Source organism: Copidosoma floridanum, unplaced genomic scaffold, assembly GCF_036245765.1.
Source record: "Copidosoma floridanum isolate Cflo_tuat_1 unplaced genomic scaffold, Cflo_Japanese_pri ptg000024l, whole genome shotgun sequence".
Classification (NCBI taxonomy): domain Eukaryota; kingdom Metazoa; phylum Arthropoda; class Insecta; order Hymenoptera; family Encyrtidae; genus Copidosoma; species Copidosoma floridanum.
Window position 1 is genome coordinate 10,345,309 of NW_028321901.1, and position 25,177 is coordinate 10,370,485.

The following is a 25,177-nucleotide window of genomic DNA, read 5'->3' on the forward strand; positions in this document are numbered from 1 at the left end:
TCCGTAGAATGAGCTTTTTTGTTTACAAGAATATTAATAAAGAAGATAATGAATAAAACGAAATATTATAAACTCAGTACCAGCGAATAAATAATTCAGGAAGCCGGAGAGTGATATAAGACGAAACGAGCTATTGATTTGATAGTAAGATTTGTCGGAGATTATTTTGAAAATATGTGTATATGATGCTACTTCATCCAAAAAATTTTCTTTACATTCATGTATTTTTCATTTTTTAAAAACTATCAAAGTATTAGCCTACTTAAGAAATTTGTGGGTCAAAACATGGTTTATGAAAAAAAAATAACAACACGATGTACGTGAGAAAAAAGCCAAGGGCATGAAAAAAATCACTCTATTAAAATTCTAATACAGTAACTTAAACTTAAATTCATTTAAAATATTTACATTATACATACATATATATACATACATACACATTGATTCTTAATTACTTTTTTACATTTTTTACACAATGAAAGTTATATTAAAAAATTGTTTATAATTTACTTTACATACGAGTAATACATGGTGAACAAAAAGAGCGCATAGTGATAGAAATTTCTGTAGTAATTTTGACACATTTAAGAGCTAAGAATTATAAATCATTATCTGAAAATAGAAAAACAAATTTTTTTGACTTTGTTCTAAGGCCCTGAATCTTTGATCAGTCCATATTATCAAGACATGTCTGTATATTCAACCGTAATGGGCTTGTTTCTAGCATCAGGTGGCGCTAGTGTGCTCATGTAAGATTTCCATAGGATTGTACCTATGTATTGCATGAAATCCAATTAAAATCCATTCAATATATAGGTATACTCCTATGGAAATCTTACATGGGCACACCAACACCACCTGATGCCAGAAACAAGCCCATTATCAAGATTCATTTTCTTCTAATCAACCATTACAACTTTAAAGTATCCAAGTAATATGTTTATAAACTAAATCTTACATAAATTCTTTATTAACATTATTAACATTTTTCATAAATTCATGTATTAAAATAAATCACAAAATAATTGAAGACGTAATTTGTTTCTTGATAAAACTAGGAATAAAAGCTCTAATTAATCAAGGAAGAAAAGCTCTAATTAACGTTTCTTTGAAAACTACATGAGTTACCGAATACAACGATTAAAGTATAAGAAATTTTTATGGTACATTGAACGTGTTACTAAGGGTTTTGATATATTAATGATTTAAAAAAATGTGTTTGAGATTTGGCCTCCGCAAGATAAAGAAGGTGTATTGCTGGATTGGCTTCCTCTCGAAATTAGTAAACTTGAATATCAGGTGAAAGAAAATAAGGCAGGAACAGAGAAATTTTCTCTTAAAAAGAGTTTAATGAAAATAATAAAAAAAGCTACAATTGGTTACAAAGTGTATGCGCGCGTGCGAAGCACAACTTGTTCGCTCGGAGGTAGCGGCGCGAGAGAGCGAGCTTGAGCCGACGACGCAACGCAGCGTGCTTGAAGCCGCTGGGCTAGAATAGCCTACCTACTCCTATCTACCCGAAGCGGCCGCTGCCGAGTACGCACGAGCTACCTGAGTCTCGTCGCTGAGACCATTTTCACTTAGTATAGCAAAAGCCTATACATACCGCCAGCCCCGTCAGAGACGCCACGCATACTATAATAATGCGTAAAATAATACATGATCATAAGTACATTTTTTTGTGTTTGAAATAACAAACAAAACATCAATTATTTCGTATTAACATAAGAACAAATTAGATCCTTTTATAGCTAAAGTGTATCGCGGCTGGAGGATTTAAAGAGAATATAAAATTTAGCATCAGCGCTGAATGTACATTGTCGCAAAATAAAAGAGAGGTTTATAAAGCACATATAATTACAAGCAAAAATAAATGTATTTTACACTCGATTAATAGAAGTTCGATATTTTAATATTCTAATACTTTCGGCAAAGTAGTAACTCAAAATCTACTCATTTTTGTCAAATTGAATTCAATACTCAAAATAATAATTTTCTATCAAAAAATAAAAAAAAAATAGTGAATAAGTTAAACTTATTCTCTAGCAGTTCGCAACAGTTCAAATAAAGGTTCGCATTATCTTATTTTCAACGCCGCCAGTCATAAGAAAAGTTTAAGAAAAAAAATTTAAAGAAAAGTTTTTTTTTTTTAAAGTAAATGGTACGATGCGAATAACAATTTGCAACGCGAAAAGTATCTAAGTAACAAAATTGTACATAAGGAAAATTATCATTAACTAGTTTATAACATAAATTTTTATGGCACTCAGCCATCAATCTTTCGCAATAGGTAACGGACACAACTTTACTTTACACAGGACGCTTAAAGGTAGAAGACGGGGTTTTAACTCTTGCCACGCGAACAATACCGTCAGCCCCTTTTATAACCTGGACAATTTTTCCAAGTGGCCATTTTGATGGTGGAACGTTGTCATCAATGACAAGGACAATAGATCCAACCTCCAAATTTGGTTCTGAGTTCCACCATTTTGTGCCCAGTTGAAGGGCGCGTAAGTACTCTTTGCGCCAACGATCCCAGAAATGGTCTCTCATCTGTGATAGCAGTTTCCAACGAGCGAGGGGGGACAGACTCGGGCACTGAAACAATCGGTTCACCTTTTAAAAAATGGCCAGGTGTCATTGGCATTGGGTCGTTAAGGTGGTAGCTAAAATGAGTTAAAGGTCAAGAGTTTAAGCAGGCCTCGACTTTGCAGAGTAACGTGCTCAATTCCTCGAAAGTCAGTTTGGTGTCGACGATGACTCGACGCAGATGCCTCTTCACAGAGCGCACTCCTGCTTCCCAAAGCCCGCCGAAATGGGGGGCAGACGGAGGAATGAATGACCATTCCATGGTGTCATTAGAAAGAGCTTCAGCAGATTGTAAAAAAGCTTGAAGCCTCGGTGAACATTTGTCTTAGCTGCTTATCTGCACCATGGAAGTTGGTTCCATTATCACTCAAGAGCGTTTGGCAACGACCTCGACGAGCGGCGAACCTTTTATAAGCAGCAATGAATACTGAGGAGGTCAGGTCGGATACCACTTCCAGGTGGATGGCTATAGTTGCTGTACACGTAAATAAACAAATGTAAGCTTTCTGAGATTTTCTTCCTCGTCCCCGAGACATAAGTATACGAACTGGCCCAGCGCAATCAACTCCAGCAGTCAAAAACGGTCTTATACCTGTAACTCTACAAACACGAAGGTTTCCCATTTGAGGTTGTGCATGTCGGGAGGAATAACGGGCACATCGAACACATTGATCTATTATACGGTGAACAAGGGAACGCGAATGGATTATATAGAATCGAGCTGAAAAATAGATTCTAGTTTGAAGTGGGCCACCATGAAGAGTTTGATGATGTGCGTGTTTGACTAACAGAGCAGACAAAGGACATGCTTTGTGTAGCAAAATTGGATGTTTTTCACTGTAAGAAACCAAGGGCACATTTTCTATACGTCCTGCTGATCTAAGTATCCCAAGGTCGTCTAAAAATGGTTTGAAGGAAACTAGTCGTGATTTTGACAGCAACCTATTCTCAATTTTTAAATTTAAAATATCTGATCCAAAAAAATTGAGCTGTGAGTATTTAATCAAAATATCAAGGGCTTGACGAAGCTCAAGGGTAGTCAAGAACCCAGAGCGACGCAAATCTGGATTTTTTAGGTTGAAAGAGAATCGAAAGAGATAAGCTGTCACTCTAACTAATCAAGTAAGATAAGAGAATCTTACAAGTAAGTCCAGATCTTCCTTTAGATGAGCCGTCAAGGCTGTTACTTTAGTTTTCATCTCTGGAACAATTTCGGGGGGCTCAACATACGTTGGAGTAAGATCATGGTCTGGATTTTGAAGCCAATCGGGACCGTACCACTAAAGCTTGAGATCCTTTAATTGTAAAGAAGTGATACCTCGGGTAGCAATGTCAGCCGGGTTCTTAGCAGATGAAATATAATTCCAATTTTTTGGTGGCAATATATACTGAATCTTTGAAACACGGTTTGCAACGAATGATGTCCATTTTGAGGCATGTCCAGAAATCCAAGCCAAAACAACTCGGGAGTCAGTCCATGCTAAAGTTTTTAATGACTCAATATGTAGATCTATCTTAACCCGATCCAGTAATTCGGCCAATAATTTTGCTCCGCAGAGCTCCAGCTTAGGGATGCTTATAACCTTGATTGGGGCCACACGAGTTTTGGCAACTAGTAAGGTGGATCAACAGACTTTATCCGATAATAAAATTCTCACATATATTACGGCTGCATAGGCACGTTCAGAAGAATCACAAAAGCCATGTAACTCGATATGTGAGGCATTTGCAGAACTCATACCAAGCCACCTTGGTACCTTTATTGATTCTAACTGAACAAGAGATTCATAAAATTCATTCCATTTTTTTGTCAAAGAATCACTCAACGAGCTATCCCAATCAAGGTCTAAAAGCCAAGTATCTTGAATCAAAATTTTAGCAAAAATCAAGACTGGAGAGAACCAGCCTTAAGGATCAAAAAGGCGAGCTATTCTTGATAATATGATACGTTTTGTGGGTGGTTCAGTGGATTTTGAAGACAAAGCCATTTTTATCGAAAAGGTGTCTGAGTGAGAATATTGATTGCTGACACACCTTCAGCTTGAGGCAGGAATTTTGATTCTAGTTTACTTTCCTTACACAAACTCGACATGTTTGATGCCCATTTGCTGAGTGAGAAACCGCCAGCCCTAAGGATAGATATCAACTCTTGCTGAACAGCAAGAGCTTGAGCTTCAGTATAAGCTCCAACATAAAAGTCATCTATGTGAGAATTATTAAGCAAAATATCAGCACCAAGAGGATATTTTGCTTGTTCATTCAGGGCTAACTGCTTCAAAACTCTCAAAGCAAGGAACGGTGCAGAGGTAAGACCATAAGCTATGGTATGCAAATCAAAACTAGTCAGAGCCTGTTTAGGATTATCACGCCATAGAATTCGTTGCCATTTACGATCTTTGGGTTGAACTAGGATTTGTCTGAACATTTGAACTATGTCTGCAGTGAAAACATACTTGAACATCCGCCAACGGGTCAGAACAACCCAAATATCCTTTTGAAGCTTAGGGCCAGCATATAGACAATCATTTAAAGAGTACCCTGATGGAGAGGGAGATGAACCATTATATACAACACGAATTTTTCCATGAGGATCCGATGTTTTAAAGACTCCGTGATGGGGCAAAAAATGACCATGAGTCAGGGGCGTGGACGAAACAGACATGTGGTCTAACACTTGATACTCAGACATAAATTCAATATACTTTGATGAAAGTGCAGGATTTTTTGTAAGCGATTTTCTAACTCAAAGAAGAGTCGAGTGGCAAGCTTAACGTTCAATTGCAGGTACTGCTCTGGGTCAAGTTTAAAAGGTAATGAAACTATGTATCGACCTTCGCGATTACGTTGAACTGAATTGGTGAAAAGTTGTTCGTACCTCTCCTCCTCTTCAGAGGGAATGGGATTATCATGGAGATCTTCAACTTCCCAAAATTTTTGTAAATCACAATTAGCACACTCCTTAGTGTGAGGGACATCAAAGTCAAAATTATTGTCGGACAAATTACTAGATAAGCAGGTGATCAGGTTCTTTTGAATGCTGGTAGATGTAGAAAAAAAGGGTTCCCAAAAGAGCTCTATATCAAATTCAACGCAAGATGGAAACGCTTGTATATCCTGAAGGGAACGACTGGGTTGGCAAGATTGAGGAGGACAAGTTTTACCAGATAGAACCCAACCAAAAATAGTAAGTTTAGCCACTGGTTCTTGTACTAAACCGGAGCGAGTGCCATCTTTGTATAGAAAACCCGTTAGATCAGCCCCCAAAATAACATCAATTGGACCAGGAGTGGTAAAGGTTGGGTCAGCCAGCTTTAGTTGAGAAGTATGAGGCCAATAAGGGTTTGTTACCTTTAAACTTGGGGTGTTGTGGGTCAGCTTGTTTAAGACTAGGGCAGTGAATGGTAATATTGGACCACTATCTGTAATTGGGGACACCAGCAGACTAACCTCTTCCTTTATTTTTCCAGCTTGACAAGAATTTATTCCAAACAAGGTACTTTTAACCGGATGTCTAGTCAATTTTAAGGACAGGGCTGCATGCTCAGAAACAAAGGATGAGTTAGAAGCAGTGTCCAAGAGTGCCCTAAGTACAATCGATTTTCCAGATTAAGAAATAAGTTTGACTAAAGCCGTTGACATCAGTACCACAAAATCGTAAGGTACCGAAAGACAATTAGTCGAATAATTTTGCACTTCATCACTAGAATCGTTGGATTCATTAGAATCATTAGAGTCATTAGACTCCTTATCATTCTCAGCTACATAAGATTGCTGATTAGGACCAAACTGTGATTGAGGTGTTTTTTGACGATCAGAACTTTTGCTTAAGGCATCATGCATCAAGATATGGTGTTAACCATTACAATCATTGCATCTATATGAAAATTCACAAGTTTTTAAATCGTGTCCAGCCTTTAAACACAAAAAACACAGCTTGGCCTGTACAACATACTCTTTTCTTTGAACAGGGCTTTGTTTCTTAAAGGTACTACATCTATACAGGGCATGATTTTCAGAACAGTATGTGCAAAAATCATCAGACTTGCTTTGAATGGAAGCGTAAGAGTTCATTTTCGGGTTTATTGTTTTTGTGGCTCGTCTTTCTGTGCCAGAGAACGGCTTTGAGTACATGCATGCGATTTTCCAAAAAATTAAAAAGTTGATTAAAATTAGATACTAACTTGCTATCGCTCAAGGACGTTTCCTATTGGACGCGAGTAAATTTATCCAACTTCTCTGACAGAAGAAAAACGAACCATTCATCCCAAACATCAATTGGTTTCTGAAGTCCTTCCAAAGCTCTTATTATGTGTTTAAAAGAGTTAATTAACGACCTAAGGAAGATTTCACTGATTCCCAATTAATTAATTTCCGTAAACATACATTAGATAATACCCGTGTATCATCATATCGAATCCTTAAATCGGCAAAAGCAGACAAATAACCTTCATTTGTAGGCGGAACATTCGCGATAACCTCTGCAGCTTCACCGACTAAACAAGATTTTAGATACAAAAATTTTCTTACATTACTTAAACCTTCTACTTCATGTACCAAGGCGTTGAACTGGTCCTTGAAACTGGTCCACTGAAGTGGATTTCCGTCGAAATTAGGCAGGTCGATTTTAGGCAGCTGGATCTTCTGAGACACAGCCTGCGCCGTTGTAGTCGGGTTGTCCACTGGTTGAGGGCCAGGATCTTGGCATCCCTCAATTTTTTGAATGGCGTTGTCAATATAGCAGCAGGCATCAATGTAGGCCTCCTCGGTTGATGGCATGACGTCGTCCTGTACGTAGGAAGTCTCATCAATATCCTTGACACGCATCAGCATGCAATGATTTTCAAAGAAGGCGTTCCAGTATTGTTGTATAACTCTTTTTCGGCCTTCAAAATGTGCGATATTTTGCCTTTCTTAAGGCGTTTTCTTGAGGTTTGGCAAAGCATTGGCAAGTTTTTGAGCCAAGTCGCATTGTTCTGCTGTTAGCTCCGTAAGTGTAACCATGATGTCAATGTGCTTTCAAAAAAAAAACATAGAAGCAAAGGAGAGAAGTTTGTGTTGCACTACAGCAACAGGGCGAGTACGTCCCACAGAGAAATTTGCCCGCAGCAGCAACAGCACCGGCGCCGAAGACAAAGCCTTGCGCACCTGATCGAAAGCAGTTACAGTAACAGCAGCCTGGCCCAACAACAGCCAGCTGCAACAAATAGATCGGAAAGCGCCGCACTACAGCAGCAATAGCAGCCTGGCCCAGCAACAGCCAGCTGCTGGGGAGAAAAAGAGAGAAAAAACGCGCCGCACTACAGCAGCAACGGCAGCTTGGCTTAACAGCCAACTGCACGAGAGAGAGAAAAATAAGAAGCACTGCACTACAGCAGCAATGGCAGCTTGGTTTAACAGCCAACTGCACGAGAGAGAAAGAAAGAAGCGCTGCACTACAGCAGCAATGGCAGCTAGGCTCAACAGCCAACTGCACGAGAGATGCTCTGACGATACGACGGCCAGGAGCACCGCTCACCGCCCCACGTCCGAGAACAAGAGCCACCACACACGAAAAGATATTAGCCCACACACACACACTGCGGGGAGCACAACTACACGCTATGCTGGAGCAGTGCACGAGTCCAATAAATATGGCTGCCTCGCGCACCTGCAAGGAAAACACTGTTGAGCCGCAGCCAGTCCCGACACTAAAATGGCAGCCGACGACGACTCGTGTTTTGAAAAGGTGCCTGGGCTTGCTGTGCAGACGCGCGTATAGAGGATGCCACGTCCACGGCAAAAATACAAGCGTCAGTTGAGGGTGAAGAAAGTAAACTCACCAGCTCCCAACAGCAAATGCAGTAATGTGTTACAAGCCTTTCTTTCCCGGCCCCCCCAAGATTAAGGAGGTGTATTGCTGGATTGGCTTCCTCTCGAAATTAGTAAACTTGAATAGCAGGTGAAAGAAAATAAGACAGGAACAGAGAGATTTTTTCTTAAAAAGAGTTTAATGAAAATAATAAAAAAAGCTACAATTGGTTACAAAGTGTATGCGTGCGTGTGAAGCACAACTTGTTCGCTCGGAGGTAGCAGCGCGAGAGAGCGAGCTCGAGCCGACGACGCAACGCAGCGCGGTTGAAGCCGCTGGGCTAGAATAGCCTCCCTACTCCTACCTACCCGAAGTGGCCGCTGCCGAGTACGCACGAGCTACCTGAGTCTCGTCGCTGAGACCATTTTCACTTAGTATAGCAAAAGCCTATACAAAATGTGCGCTCACAAACTACAACATCTTTAATACTAATATTATTATAACTCGAACGGTCGTAATAGAGACAGACTCGATAATAGGACTATTTATTCCTATAAATATACATTTAATACATCTAAAAATAGCTTTATGCTGAAGTTACATCACCAGGGATATATTTAACGCTATACATTCAAACAAATTCCAAAAAAATAATAATTTAAACGTTTTTTACAATGAGCATTTAACGGTTGTTTGTTTTTATGTGTTTTTTCGCCTCCGCTTTCCGTTTTTGATTGCTCTCCCGAGTAGTTTTGAAAACTTTCACTCTCAACAAAATTTTTAAGGATTCTACTCGATATTCATAACACGCATTATCCTTCTCAAACCACTGAGGAAAGTGCTAGTTAGTTATTTTTTTCACTACATTTGTTGAGGAAGTAATTAGTTTTCTTTGATGCCAAAGACTTTTATAATGTTTTTGAAAACCTTGCAATTGACAAGAAATGATTTTAGAAAAAAATTCAGTGGGTCTCGACAAATACGCTATTTCTGAAAGTGTTTCATCAGTATGCTTATATTCTCTACATTTTGTATAAAACTCGTCATCGGTGACTCGTTGCTCAGAACTTTTCATAAATATATCCTCACAATTAGAACATTTACTTTTTTTACAGCACTTTTGGCTGTATATCCGCTTAAGTAAGTAATGGCGTTTTTTTCATACAAGCCTTTGGTATCAAAGTCTACTATTCCTTCTGAAACTATAGGCGAAAATGTTTCCATCATTTCAGCTGCTTGCAAAAGTTCTTTCATTACTCACATTTCTGCTACTTCTAACTCATCAGGTAAATTATTTGCAACAGCTGCCAATGAATCCACAGTTTCATTACCTAAGTCATTCTGATTCGAATTTACCAAGAAATGAGTTTCTTACATTTTGACGTTACCTTGTTGACGAGTATCTATAAAATCAGTAGAAATAATATGCCTAAAAGTAAGGCGATACATACGGCAAGTTGGATTTGGATTAAAACCATCCCTTCCTCGGCACCTCGAATGAGTATGTTCTACGCTATCTTGGTTACAAAGACCAGTCGCTAATTCGAAGTCCAGATCGTTGAATTCTTTTTTTATATCATCAAACAGCTGCAACAAACAGTTGGTAGTCAAGGACAAACCAATAAAACAAGGCGGCCTACTCACTCGCTCGAGTTTTCCGCGTGAACTCGCACAAATTGTGTGTGTCCTCCATTATCTAGACCATTCAACAAAATTAATCAAACATTATTTAATCTCTGGGTTACGACGTGGCAGCTGTCGCTTTTGCTGTTCAACATTGCGCAATCTGTAGGAATTAAAGGCATCAATCACAACATCCATTTTTTCACGAAGTCAGCCGATTGCTCCCACGTATCAGACACCAATCCATTCACATCGCCTTTCCTGGCAGCTTCGCCAGCAGTTCTTATCGCTGCAGCCATTCGCCTACTTAAAAGTTAAAAAGCTAAACTCACTTTCATACAATCAAAGTTATTTGGGTTGAAATGAGTGTCACTTGAAAATGCTAATAAATCCGAGGTATCGTTAGAATTGTCAATTTCATAAGTTTTAACCAAGTCATTATAAGACATTATAACTTTGTCTTGTATGAAAATATATTTATGTGCTCTCAACTGACACAGCAAACGTTTGATGAGATGCGGCCAATCAAAAGCAGCAAAAATTTTCTTACCCTCATATTCAAAAAAAGGTTCACCAATACTAACTTTCAATAATTTATTAAAAAGTGTTTGGTTATTTGGACTTTGGTCACAAACAATGATATTAACAACTGCTCCTATTTTGGATAACGCTGTCAATATTTCACGCTAAAGTACTAGCAATTGTTTAGCACTAACACCATTTTCATTGAATCCGAAACATAAAAGTTGACGCCAGGGATTTTTGGCATTTATGCTATCTAAACAAAACAATAGGGCATGTTTAGCAACGTTTGAATTTCTTAAACTACCACCCAAATCTTCAAGACCCTCAATCTCGTCGTATTTTGCAGAATATTCTTCCATACTTTTGATGCTCATCTCATCAAATTTTAATGCACACATCCGTTCAATTACTGGTAGCTTACTCAAAACATTTTTATTTAAACCAAGCTCAACATCTAATTGGGCATCCAACTTCTTTCAGTGGATTCTCCAGCTAACCTAATCCCTAATTTCACTAACTGGTTGTAACTAGCAGCTGATCAATAGAACATGATTTTGCATAAATTTTGTTCTTTAAGAGTAAACTTTTGTCTATTCTTCGGCTTAAATTGCATTACTATCAAAGTTCTCCGTGATTCGCTGAAATCTGTGTCTTTAATCAAATCGTTTACATCTGTAGCTTGTTTTACTTTTTCTACACATACACATGTTTTAGTCGAAAGTTTTGATCTTTAACATTTTTTTGAGTTTTTTTCAAAGATATTACTTTTTCTTCTAATAATTTTATCCGACGCTCTAAAGATTGCGTATACTGCTCACACTTGAGTGAACAAAATGTTCGGTTCAAAACATCTTTTTTTTGTAACTCATTTTTATTTTGCTCAGACGCAGGGTTTTTTTGAGGTACAACTAAATTGGGCATGCCATCATTCATACTTTTACTGACATCCACCATTTCATAATTGAAATAAACCTCGTTTGATTCACTTTCATCAATATTTAAGAATATATCTTTTTCAGTAAGGTACAATGAATCATTCAAATGTTTCGTTACACTAAACGATTCATTGTTTTCAAGAACATTATAATGCGCTTCATTGCTTTTTTCGGTGATAGTTTTAACCGGTACGCTATGGTTACCTGTGATTTCTTGTTGTCCTCCAACATCAATTTCCATTGGTTGATCTAGTCCATTGGCTTCGATTGGTTTTTCGTGATGTTAGCTTTCTTGTAGTTCCTTGTTTGCTGTGGAATCCGATATTTGTGGAATAATCTGAGGTTCTGCCTCATTACAACCCGTCGTGAGACAGGTTAGTTTTACCCTACTGATGACTTTGTCGTTGCGATAGTAATCCTGCTCAGTACGAGAGGAACCGCAGGTTCGGATATTTGGTTCACGCACTCGGTCGAGCGGCCGGTGGTGCGAAGCTACCATCCGTGGGATTATGCCTGAACGCCTCTAAGGCCGTATCCTTTCTAGTCAAAGGTGGCAACGATATATTTAGGAGTCTCGTGAGTCGAAAGGCTCAAAACAATGTGACACTTATTATTACTAGGTGATCTGGTTTTCTTCGGGAGGCCAGATTATCGCACGGGCCCAAATTGCCGTACGACGTTTATAAAAATTGCCGCCGGCCTCGGGATCGCACCGAGCGAGTTGGGGGTTAACGTCTGACGGTCGACCATGGGTTTTTTAAACCAAGTTCGATGTCGAGACTCGGAATCGTCTGTAGACGACTTAGGTCCCATTCTGGAACGTAATGAAGATGCCGCCCAACGTAAAAAATTCTTGTTACCTAAGCATCCAAACAACATTTTGCGTTATTTTCATACAGAAAACAAATAGAATGTGTTAAACTGCTGTCAATTTATTATCAAACAGTTTTCTCAAAATTTACTTTTCTAGTTTTGCATCCAAGATAAAAAATTCGAAACAAACAAAGATTTCTTTTCAGTCATTTTAAAGATAGTTATGTAAGCAATAAATTTGCTCGAAAAGTTTGCCAACGCACTCAATGCCCTTTAATATTGTTGAAATGTTTTTAAATTTTCTAATTTTGTGATTGTGATTTTACAAAATAAATAAATTGAACTATTATTCACATGTACATCTAAATTTTTAATTAAAAATCTTTTTTTTTAATCAAAAATTTTTTTTGGATTAAAAAACTTTTCCATAGGATCCAAAAAAACACCTTTGATACCATTTTCGCGGCAAAACATTAATTATCCGATTTTAACCCGAAATATGAGAGTTTTCAAAAAACAATTGTTCTATAATAGGTACAGGGACAAGAAAATTTTTTACTTTGACCTTATATTCGTGTTCAGTAACCCAAAAAAACCCCAAGTAACAAGTCTCAACTGTCTACGTTACAAATTTCTATAAAAGTCCAAGAGATGACGTTGATACTCTCCACCCTGGGCACCAAGTACCTCAGAGATTATCGCGGTCGTCTTAACTGTGTTCAGCGACCAAAAAAAAACCCCCCGAAAGATCATTTTTGCGGCTGAATATCAAGTTTACGAAATTTTTCACCACGTCGCTTTTTTAGAGTGCCTACAGAGGGTTGAAACTACTCTAATTTTTTAAATTTTTATTTGCCAGAATAGGTTAAGGATAAGGAATATTACTTAAGGTTCTGGAAATACAATGCAAAAGGTCCCATTCAAATTGGTTGTGTTTTCCCATTTTTCTACCCTTTCCGGCTTATTTACTGGAATATATGCATAATTTTTAGTTGCGTATTCGTTCTAGATTTTTAGCTATACAATCTAAAACTCTGAACATGGGTGTTTCTGTCTTGAGCGATTAGCGTAAAATCATTCTAAAATAACCCGTCCCTTCGTATTTGGTCGGGTATTTTAAATTTTATTTATTGTTACTACAATAACAAACAATACCAATAATTTTCAGTTGGGTCTTAGTTCTATATTTTTAGCTATAAAAAGTCCCTAGTACGTAGCCCTGTTTATTAAAATAAAATAATAAGGTCATTGAAATAAGTACTCTTGTGCAAAATTTAGAAGGTTCCAAAAAAATTGTAGCTTGTTTTTATTTTCCGGAGCGGGAAAAGTTAGGCGTATAGTGACAATCAGAATTAAAAAAAAAAATGTTTTCTCAAACGAATTCGCATTAAAATGATATATGTATATATCAATGGTAATGTCAAACGTTGTCAACGAACAAATAAAAAAAATTAAGGTTGTAAAAGAACACGAATTTTAAACGCTTTTATCGTTAATTCTACGTGATCGAATTCGTAAACCAAGGATTAATTAAATATAAGTGGATTAACGCTTACCTGTGTTTTGAATCCAGGCGACGTGACGATCCTTTTGATTTGTGGCATCTGGAGATCTGTAGAGCTTTTCACCGGAAAGCTTCGATTTTGTGCAGCCCCTGTATTGACAAAAGTCGTACGGTCTTGATGCCATTTTTATTTAATCGCTGAAAAAACATCGTAGCCCGTGTATCACACAACCGTAATATAGCAAAAAGCAAACAAATAATGATCAGGCAAATATTTAATCAGAACAATGTTTAACCTCGGTATTTGTCGTACTAATGGTCAATGTGTGTATGCACAACAAAAACAATAAGAAAGTACGTTAGCTGCAGACTGTCACATCAACGCATGATTGCAGCTCACGGCGCGGCGTGGGCGGTAGGCCGTTGAGCTATAAGACATAAGACAGTCGCCCGGCTTAATGCTGGAATCAGTCTAGAAGGTACGGGACGATCTTTAAATAATTTGCATGGAAACAAAAGGTATGGCTTATTATTTTATGACTGTTGAATGAAAATACCTAGGTAAAATTGTCTTTGTACTTACCTTTCATAAAGTAGCATGAGGCATGTTATATCAATAAATATTTAAAGAATATAAAAAAAATTTAATAATAATGCAACAAAAATATGTTGAATTGCAGAAAAAAAAAAAAAAAAAATTCAGGAATTGAATCGAGGACCAAAATATGATACTCGTTGGTACGGGAGCATTAGCTGCCTCGGCTATCGATGCAACATGCCTACAGTAGTTTAAAAGTGGCATATATTCATGGAGAACCTCCAAACCTTAGGCTATAGTAAATGGTTATAACGACATGTTAACATAAAAGTCTGAAAAGGAAAAAAGCATCCATATTTATCAGATCAGGTTGAAGCGTATCGGTGTACTAGAATACGATACTAGCATAAAAATACACTGATCGCCTCGCTCATCCCACACATTCGCTACGCTCAGCTGCATTATACATATATACTTGTATGTAGTAACAGTCAGAAGCGGAGAAGCACTTCTCTCCTCTTTACAGGCTCACTATATCGTCATACGTCATACCCCTTCCATGCGTCTTCATAATGTGGGCCACATGCCCATTTCCACGCGACTCGACAAGTGCACACTCAGTGTGAATATCCGAAGTATGTGCCTACACGCCCATTTCCACACGAATTCGTAGGCACATACTCGGTATACCCCCTCCACGCTTCTCAAATAAGAAAAAAAATATGTGCCCCTAGTTCGACCACTTGGCCGCAACAGGGCGCTCGAAACAGTGGCCAAAAATGAACTCGCACCGTAGCATTACAGTCAGCAATCTCTCTACTAATCTCTGACAATATGATATTTTTAAAAAAGTCTGGTTTGATTATCAATAACAACTACATTCTTTAAGAGTTCAAACTGCCAAAAAAATTGACAATGACTTTAATGCTGTAATTCAATTGTAAACTTTTTTTCAACGATATAATTTTGATGGTTTGTTTTGTCTCGTTACCATTCCGAATTATGTACTTAACAATTTCTTTAGGTAAAGCAGAAGCCGAGATATATACGATTTTTTAAGTTTGGTTGATTGGCATATAAAATACTGCTGAACGTCCTATTTTATAGATAAGTAACTTACTCATCTACAAGTTTTCTAAGAACACTATGTATTGATTTATGCATGAGAGGGGAGAAATTATGGAAAAAATTGGAAAAAACTTAACTTTTTTTTCTTATTGTTGATAAAAAAATAAAGAAAAGGGTGATGACACGATATGTATTAGTTTTACGTTTTGTTTTGTATTGCATTATTTCATTTTATGTTTCCTAAAGTTAAAAAATATTTATAAACCTATGTATCAGATTCTAATTGTACCATTAAAATTGAAAAAAATATACAGTAGTTCGTATGAAAAATTTACAGCCACAGCAAGCATATGAAGAAATAGGCGATGACTGTATAGTCCCTAGTACACCAACTTTATTCGTCCCTAGAAGAAGCGATGGATTTGGCGAGGCAATTAATTCTCCGCAGGTGCCTCAAAATAGATTTGTATTCGGAGAAACATCTATTCCTGTCTCATCTACTTTAACATCAGCTCAAACAAGTACATCAGCTAGTAATGAAAGAACGATGTATAATCCAAGTACATCAGGCTTAGCACAGGTAGTTCAAGAAGGAATGGATGACACAAGAGTGGACTTAACACAAATGGATGAAATAAGCACTGAACAAAGTGCACCTACAATTCCACAACAAATCTCTCCGACTGAGCATTTAATTTCGGTAACGTATATTATTACACACTTTTTTTCATTTAAAATTCACAGTAAAACATAACAAATGAATAAAACTGTGTTGTTAATTCTAATTAAGTTGTAATTTACAAAAATTCATCTTAACAAATCCAGTACTTTTAATGTGGTCACACATTAATACATACACGCACGCATGGTTTTAAAAGTCATCAACTGGTAACATTTTGGTAGAGCTTCTACAACTTTTTAATATAGTCACCATTGCACGTACTACTACAGTTACTAATTATTCAGTAAATAATAAAATGAGTGATCTGGCTCTCAACTAACGTAGCTGAAACAAAAATTCTCGCTTTAGTCTTAACATTTCTATCAGTGCGTAGAGTTTTACACTCAAAAGATTGACTTAACGTTTAAGTAGAAAATTGCCAAAGTCTTCTATCGAAAACGCCGTGAGTAATTATCATTTGTAGATGCTTTTACACTAATTAATCTGGTGAGGGAATTTACAATAGTTAATTATCAAATCTAAAAAAAATTTTAATCACTTGGTGCCAATAATATGGGTATGTGACGTCAGAAAGAGCTTAAATATTTCTGAAGGTAAATTTTATGCATACAAAAAAGTTTTATACAAGCTCGACATGAGGTTTTGTTTTTTTGTCAAAAAAACCAACAATAAGTACTTGAATTCGTCTTATTTTACGAAAACTCGGCGCACAACTTTGATTCTGGTAAAAACAAAAAGTATGGTAAATCACTTTATGATTTTTTTTAGTTTTAACTGCTTTGACCAAGCTAACTGCTTTTTTCTTTACAATTCTATTGACAAATGTGTTGGGTGTGAACTAAATAATGTTGTAATGAATCTTGTACAAAAACAGTTAAGGTCACCCAAGTAATTCCGAGTTTCGCTTAGTCCATACAAGCCTCAATGCAGTGGTATGGTGTAATATCACGTAATTATCAGAAAATTAACAACTTAATTTAAAAATATTAAGGGACCTTTTTTTTATTAATCAGAAACGAATATACTTATTATATCATGATTCATTTTGTATTCATTTGAGCCTCTTATAGTTTTAATTGAGCCAAAAATATTGGCTTTTTGTTTTAAACTTTTTAAAGTAAGTATTACTTTAATAAATACCAGTGCACGGGCAAAACAGGTTTTCGAGTAGATACCCACTTTGCTCTGTTACTGTTTGCACTCATTTTCTTGAATTTTATTTATGATAGTAAGTAAAAACAAAAGAAAAACAAAGTAAAGGATGTCACGAATCAGACGTTTAGTTCTAATTTTTTTTTCCTAGTTCTTAGTATTTTAAAGTTTTGACTTCCTAATTTGTTGATTCCAGTTAATCTGAACCATATATTTAACCATAAACAAGATTTGTCAACCGATGAAGACTTACTTACTTAGTCTACAGTTATTATTGAAACAATTGATCAAATATATAGTTACAATTGATTAGTTTATTAGTTATTTACATAAGTTTTTCTACATTTTTAAAAATGATAAAGGCACTGTTTAAGACTCACTAAAATAGTCTGAAATAATCTTTCAATAATCATCCTAATTAAATTATAATTAACCATACCGTACTATATAGCCTATTTAAAAGATCGTGAATATTGTAAGCTCTGCACTTTCAAAGTAAAATTTAATTAAAATCTTAAACTACTTTTAAGAAGTTCTTAAAATATATATTTCTTCCGTGATTCTTTAAATAATTTGTTATCAGTAGTATAATCGTGTTTTAAAAGACATAAACGTGAGCATAGAATTTAGGATATATAAGTACATCGGTGCATTATGTCACTAGGGCATAAAGTACAAACATGAGCCCCCGAAGGGCGCGGTTATTGTATGTTGGTGCCCGAGTCGCGTATAAAGTTTTTTTTTTACCGAGGGCGCAAAATGCAATTGCTATACAAGAAGTAATATATTTTTGGGATAAAGTTAGTCTTAAGACACGTCAGGAAGTTTTTTGTTGTGAAAAATTATAAAGATTACCTAAAGAACATCGATTTTTCATGAAATACAATTATAAAAATTTAGTAAAGAAAAAAGAAGATGCTTTTAAAATCAAATTGAAAATGGTATTTAACATTTTACACCATAAAATCTTAATGATGTATCCAGAAAATGTTGTAGAAATTCTCACAAATGAAACATTAAATCGAATGGAATTATGAAAAATCTTGTGTTTTGCGTCATACCATTTATTTATTTTTAAAATAACCAAATTTCATATTAAACTACAATGAAAAAATGTTTTGTGCTAATTGTGTTTATTTATTTTTTAATTTTTTTTTGTGAACAAATAATCACAAAAGAATAAATATCTGTGCCCAAAGTTTCTGAAGTCTCTCATTCATAAGAGATAGAATTCGAAAATTTTGTACTAGACTTTAAAATCAAAAATTTTATGAAGGGGATATCGGACAATGGAGCAAAGCATAATTTTACTGTGGGTTAAAATTTTGATAATTATTCGAGAGAAACTAGTATTTGGTTCGATAAAGTTTAAAAGTGTCGCAATTTTTAATACGTTTAAAATTAGTTTTTTTCTAAAAAATTAACAAATTTACAATTGACCTTAACAGAAAAAATTGATCTAAGTTCTTAAGGTAGCGTAATATCAGTTTTCTTAATAAAAGGTTGCAACTATTCTAATAAAAACAATCAAGGGTGAGTAAATATTTTGACAGAAAGTATCCTGTCATCTTTGGATTATTGCCAGATTCTTTACCGAAATTCCGTTATCCTTATTGACTTAATAGCTACTGTTTTGGAATTCAATTTGAAAGATTTAATTTGAAATAAGACTTCTTTTAACAGCATTAAAATTGTGATTAAACAAGAAATGAAAAAAAAAAAAAAAAAAAAAAAAAAAATTAAAAGAAACAAACCAGGGGGTATAAATGGGTCATGGGACTCACGGTAAGAACGAAGATCTTAAAACATGACATGAGTATAAAGACACACGATTTCTCAGGTAACAAGGGGGTCACCAGACCCATAGGAAAAATGAAGCTCTATAAAAATAAGTACTGCATTCATGTAGTTCACTGAAACAAAAACTAGAAAAAAGAATTTTAAAAAATAAGAAAATTTAGTTCAGTACTCACGATAGTTGAACTTCGTGAGTACGTCATGCATAAATACAGTACTTTATGCATCAAATGCATAAAATACTAATATTTAATGCGTAATAACGTGCCTTATTCTATTTAATCTACATAAATATATTTATGCTAATTAAATTTTTTCTTTTTTATTTACTTTATTATTTAGAAAAAAACTTTTTTTTAGAATCAAGAGACTTCTAGTAAGCTACTTCCGTTTTATGGAAATCTATCGTTTTTAAAATTTCAGCCCCCAAGCACGTGACATGAAGAACTTCGTTTTAAAAAATAATTAAATAAATAATTTATCACTAGTTGAATGTATTATCAGTAAATGCATATGAAAATGAAAAATAAGTTACCAACCACGGGATAAGTACAAGAAACCGATTTCCTATAGTTTGCAGCGCTCGTAGCAGAGTGGGTAAGCTACTCGACTCGTATTCAGGTGCTCAAGGGCTCAACTCTCCTTATTGGAAAGTGTTTTTTTTGTTTGTTTTTTTTTGTATTTTTTTTTTGTTGTTTTTTTTGGAATGGCAGAAAAAAAAAATTTAATAAAAATTATTGTAGGAAAACAAAATTCGTTTAAAAATAAATTTCTTGGGAGTGTGAAGGGAATAGTAAGCCGTGGTATGGGGGAGAGTAGGGCAAGACGGTAGGAAGAAATAGGGTGGGGTTGGGTAAGGGGAAGTGTGTAAGGGACCGATGGTGAGGGCGACGAGGTAAGGGGGTAAACTTAGGAGGAAGAGACTTCCAGTAAGCCACTTCCGTTTCATACAATCTGTCGTTTTTAAAGTTCCAGCCCCCCCCCCCAGTACGTGACGTAAAGAACTTCGTTTTAAAAAAAGAAAGCTAAAATGATTAGAAAGTTATTTAAATGAAAAGATTTAAAATTTTCATGGTACACTGGGATAGAAAAACAATAATATGCAAGCAAGAAGATGGTTTACCCATTTAAGTTAGCACAGGTAGTATTAAAAAAAAACATTAGACGTATCTTCTTTACCAAATGATAAAGGAACATCTCAAGCGAATTTTTGCTACTCTTCATGAGTGGAACTTGCGTAAAAAGGTTGAAGCCTTGTGTTGTGATACTACGAATTCGAATTTAAGTCATAATATTGGTGTAGGAACAGCTCTTAAGCAGTTGTTAAAAAATACTTCCTGCACTTGCCATGCCGTCGTCACATTTTAGAATTTCTGGTATGTGCATGTTTTAAGAAAAAATTTCCAGTCACTTGTGGACCAAGCGTTTCTTTATATAAAGAACTACTTAGCCATGTATAAAAGAAAAAAATCACAAAAATGGTTTGGATTGCATAAACAAGTCTATAATTAAACGTAAAGTAGCAATAATTAAGTTTATTCGTACCTGTTTGAAAAAAAAATTGGCTCGTGATGACTATCGTGAAGTGCTTCAATTAAATTTTTGTTGTTGGCAGCTGAGAAAACTACTGGAATAAGTTTTATAAACCAGCTTCATGCCATCATGCAAGATGAATGTTGAAAGCCGTTTTCAATTCGAAAATATACTTGTATTGAGACTCCTTCCACTTGATAAAACAAGCTGAAAATTTTCTATAAAAAATCTGTTAATTTATTGTATTTATTTACTTGAAATTCTGGTACACAGTGGTCAATGCAATTCATGCACCTTATGATGATTTTATAATATTTTTAAAAACTTCTCAATTACAAATCTATTAAACCTGGTATATCTGAAGAAAATGTAAATAAATTCCAAATCTATTTGTAGTATTTATTTCCTGAAGCAGTTGCATTATTATTTATCAAAATTAAATAAAAAAATGATAGTCTTTAAACTTAGATAAAGACTGAGAATTTAAAATACTAAAGAATGTGTATGTTACTAGCAAAGTGTATAATCAGGCATTCTATAGAATGCCTAACAGAGTTAGGCAAAGTATAGAATAAGTCTATATTTCACACTTTGCCTAGGCATTCTATAGAATGCCTCAGAGATACCCGGCAAAGTATGAAATTATCAACAAATACTCGTTGATTAGCGAATTACTTCTCAGTTTGCTGTTTACTTTTGACGTACACGGTCGTAGTTTGAGGACTGGCTTAGAAATGGCTCAGGAAGCGAAAGAAATCATGAGGCAGCGTTTTGAGAATAAACTGAAATCAGTAGACAGCAAATCGAATTCGGTTATACTAAGTAATGTGAAAATCTTAGATCTAATAAAAGAAGTTAAAGAAGAAAAGTGCAAAGAGACTGGTAAATCTTCACGACATTATTGGTTGCTGCAACACTACGATGTGCTAAACGTTGAAGGACGCGAAAAGTTAATTTTGCCAATTAGTGAAGCGAATGCTGATATTAAGTATTATTGTGCCATGGAAGATTTATTTGACGTACTGTATGATTGTCATTCGTCAATCGGACACGGCGGACGAGATCGAATGATCCATGAAATAAGTAAAAAGTATAAGAACATAACACGTAATCAAATTTAATTATTTTTGAATTTGTGTGAACCATGTCAACAGAAAAAAAAGGGAATCAAGAAGGAAATTGTGGTGAAACCAATAATTTCATACCATTTTAACTCCAGATGCCAACTAGACTTGATTGATGAGAAGATAACAAAATGGTTAATAATGTGAATTTGCATTGTATTGTTTGCGATTTAATTACTACCGACGATAATAATTGTATTGACTGCGAGGAACCATTGCATTTATCTTGCGCTAAAAAGTTTAGTTACTTGAAAAATTTATGTTTTTTATGTTATAAAAAACTAGCTACAGAAAGAAAACGCGAAGAAGCTGTAAACAATACACAACATCAAGCAAAAAAAATGAAAATGTTATCTGATAAGAAATTCGGACAAATCGAAATTGGTACGACGGTAAGAGTTCTAGTACCCGATGTAGATAAGGGTAAGGGTGACGCGCGTAATTTATTATCTGTAGTTTTGGAAATAACTGACGACTGGTTTTACAAGTTAGGTACGCGTAATGGTAAAATTAAACAATTGTATGCACGATCGCAATTTAGTGTTTGTGAAGAAAATTTGATTCGTATTGACAAAGTTCCCGAGACTGAATCTTCGGTGCGAGCTATAGCAACTGCACAAAGTAATGGAACTGGGCAAGGAATAAGAAAATGTTTTTGCAAATCGCGGTGTATGACAAAAAAATGTATATGTTTTAAAAATAAAAGACTGTGTAACTCGCGATGTCATAAAAGTTTATCGTGTTGTAACAAATAAGTTTTTTTTAACCATATTAATTTAAATTGATCGTTTGTAAATAGTTTTGTAATTAGAATAAATGCATTTTTTCGATGCAAATGCAAATTCCGAGCCTTAAATGAATTTACTATTAACAGATTATCCTTAATTATTACTTTGCCGGATACCTCTTTCTGTAGAATGCCTAGGCGTTTCATAGAATGCCTAGGCAAAGTGTTGAAAGAATCTAGTATTTCATACTTTGCCTAAAACAGCCCGGCATTCTATAGAATGCCTGAATTTCATACTTTGCCGGTAACATGTACATTAATTGCATCTTAGAATTGAAACAATTACAATAAAAAAGTTATTTTTATTTTGTAAACTGACAATCGTTAAATTTTCTTTATAGGTTTGAAATATATATTGATTTCTTTAATTCAGACTGTGAAACTTAGCTACAAATAAAAACTATATAGAAGGCAAAGAAAAAGTTAATAACTTACATGTTATTAAAACTGCGGCTGAGAAGGCTGTTTATTTGATAGAATTGAATTACTGACAAAGTATAGAAATTAGAAAACACACTATCTACTGAAAGATGTTCGTAAATTCAAAAAAGTCTTTTCGAATTCTAAGAAGTGGGCTACAATAAATAAAATCAGAAACTAAACATAGCGTAATCTAATTTGATTTTTAATTTAAAATCATTTCCTTCCAGAGCCCAGTTCGTTTTGTAAAATTAATAAATAAGTAAAAATAAATAACATTTAATTCAACGTCAAAATGAGATAAATTTTATTGTTATTACCAAGATCTTAAATTTACCCTTTTGAGGATAAATTTTCAGGATATTTTCTTGTGCTTATCTTTGTTTCATGCCCTTCGATTGTAGCTCGCAGTAACTTTAGTGACGAGAAACAACTTAAAACACTTGAAAACTCTTTTTCACCTAAATCAAGGTCCTGTTTAGAAAACCTGCTAACGCATGTTACACTTCTGCCAGTTTGTCAGCTGTTCACTAATCCTAAGTATTCTGCAATGAGCTTCATACTTCATCGTGTTAGTTGTACAAACGCTACTTGTACCATACATGTTTTATAGAAGTTATGCAACTGACCGTGGTGACTTTTATTTACTTGTTAAAAAAGGACAAAAAAGCGATTTTTGTCAATTTTTTAAAATTTTTTAGTTGTTGAAATTTTTTTCCAAACTTTTTCAGCTATTCAGTTTTGTTATTTATAATTCCTATAATATATAATAACGTTAAATGTTGTGCATCAGTGCAAAGCATAAAATAAATTACTACATTAATAGAGGTAGTGACAGAGTACACTTCGAAATTTAAAAATTGAAAGACGAAGAAACATAAATGTTTAATGAAATAAGTACTTGTATTGATGTTAGATACGCCGGCCGTATACAAAAAGCTCCAGGGCTACAAATTTGAATTAATGCTAGAAGTCATACAGTTGTAAATTTAGCTGTATTCCTTGGAAACAAACAAAAACTTATACTCAATGAAAGTAATTTTGAAAACATGAAACTATCAAACGCAACTAACAGTTTAGATGTGAATGAACAAACATGACTATTTTGTGAAATTATTAAAGTATATGAACATTTCAGAATATGACATTTTCAATAAAAAAAACTAAAAACTTAAGGAAAATAACCAAATGTAATAAAAAATTTTGCAGTAGATAGATTAGATAAAATATTTTCAAAGGATTGTGAACAGTTTTTTTTAACTCATTTCAAATATAATAAATGATGCAACATTCTCCGAAGAAGTTAAAATGTTTAAAGAAATCCAATACCAGACGTAATAAGATACTGAAACCGCAATGGGCTAAATCTATGGTGATTCTCAAATCGATACTACTTTGGAAGAAGCAAATACTTTTCGGATTCCTAATCGATTAAGACGATTTTTAGCGTTGCTTCTAATTCCAGAAAATGTTTAAGGTAATAAAATACAAATTGAATATAAAAAATACTGTAAAAAATTTTGTTGATAATTTAAATAATCACGCTCTTTCATATAATTACTAAATTTTAGAGTCACAAGATAAATCATGTAAATATTTTAATCCATCTATACTGAAACGAATTGCTTAACTTATTGGATATAAATTGAAATGAAGATAAAAAGAAGTATTTCATAGTATTTGCAATAAAAGTATTTCAATTCTTTCTACTAATGTTCTTATAGATTCGAGAATAACTTATTTATCTAAAACTTTAGGTTAATATTATTTTTCTCGAGGTAAAAAAAATTTGTTAATGGCTTGGACTGGCATAGCATTATTATTGCTTCCAAAAGGTAAGACAAGTCTTAGAACTTTAAGACTTCCGTTAGACTGAAACAATACAAAAGGCGTGTTCTTAGAATTTGAAAACTATGACAAAAAATTACAAGAAAATGATTTGATTATTCAGCATCGAACTTAAATAGTTATAAGAAAAGTCTTACAAATAGTAAAGAGAAATTTAAAAGATATATTTAATACGGAAATATATTTCAGAAATAAATTAGTTATTTTAGGAGAAAGTCTTTGTAAAATTTTTCTACTTATAAAAAACAGTAATAAAAGTATAACTGTTTGAAAAACTGTTTAGTTATTTTTTAGATATTTCAAATTCTAAAATTAGAAATCAGTATTTAATTTTATAATAAATAATAGATATCTACAAATGTATGTTCTGAAATATTTAGTGATTAAAATAGTTGTTCGATTAGTGTTATACTTATCTAATATAATGAATACACCAGTTTCTTAAATAAGA

The 25,177-nt window shown here is 34.6% G+C and overlaps 1 protein-coding gene across 2 annotated transcripts in view; it reads left to right on the forward strand.

Annotated features, from left to right (window-relative positions):
* Mgtor (nuclear basket protein megator) overlaps nt 1-25,177 on the forward strand; it is a 447,637-nt gene that overhangs the window by 370,964 nt on the left and 51,496 nt on the right. Inside the window, exon 10 of one of the 2 annotated variants that reach the window (XM_014352167.2) lies at nt 15,721-16,083. The exons of the other annotated variant lie outside the window; for it this stretch is intronic. Coding sequence (XP_014207653.2) covers nt 15,721-16,083 — 363 coding nt within the window. The remainder of the gene's footprint in view (nt 1-15,720; nt 16,084-25,177) is intronic. 2 annotated transcript variants of the gene reach the window in all.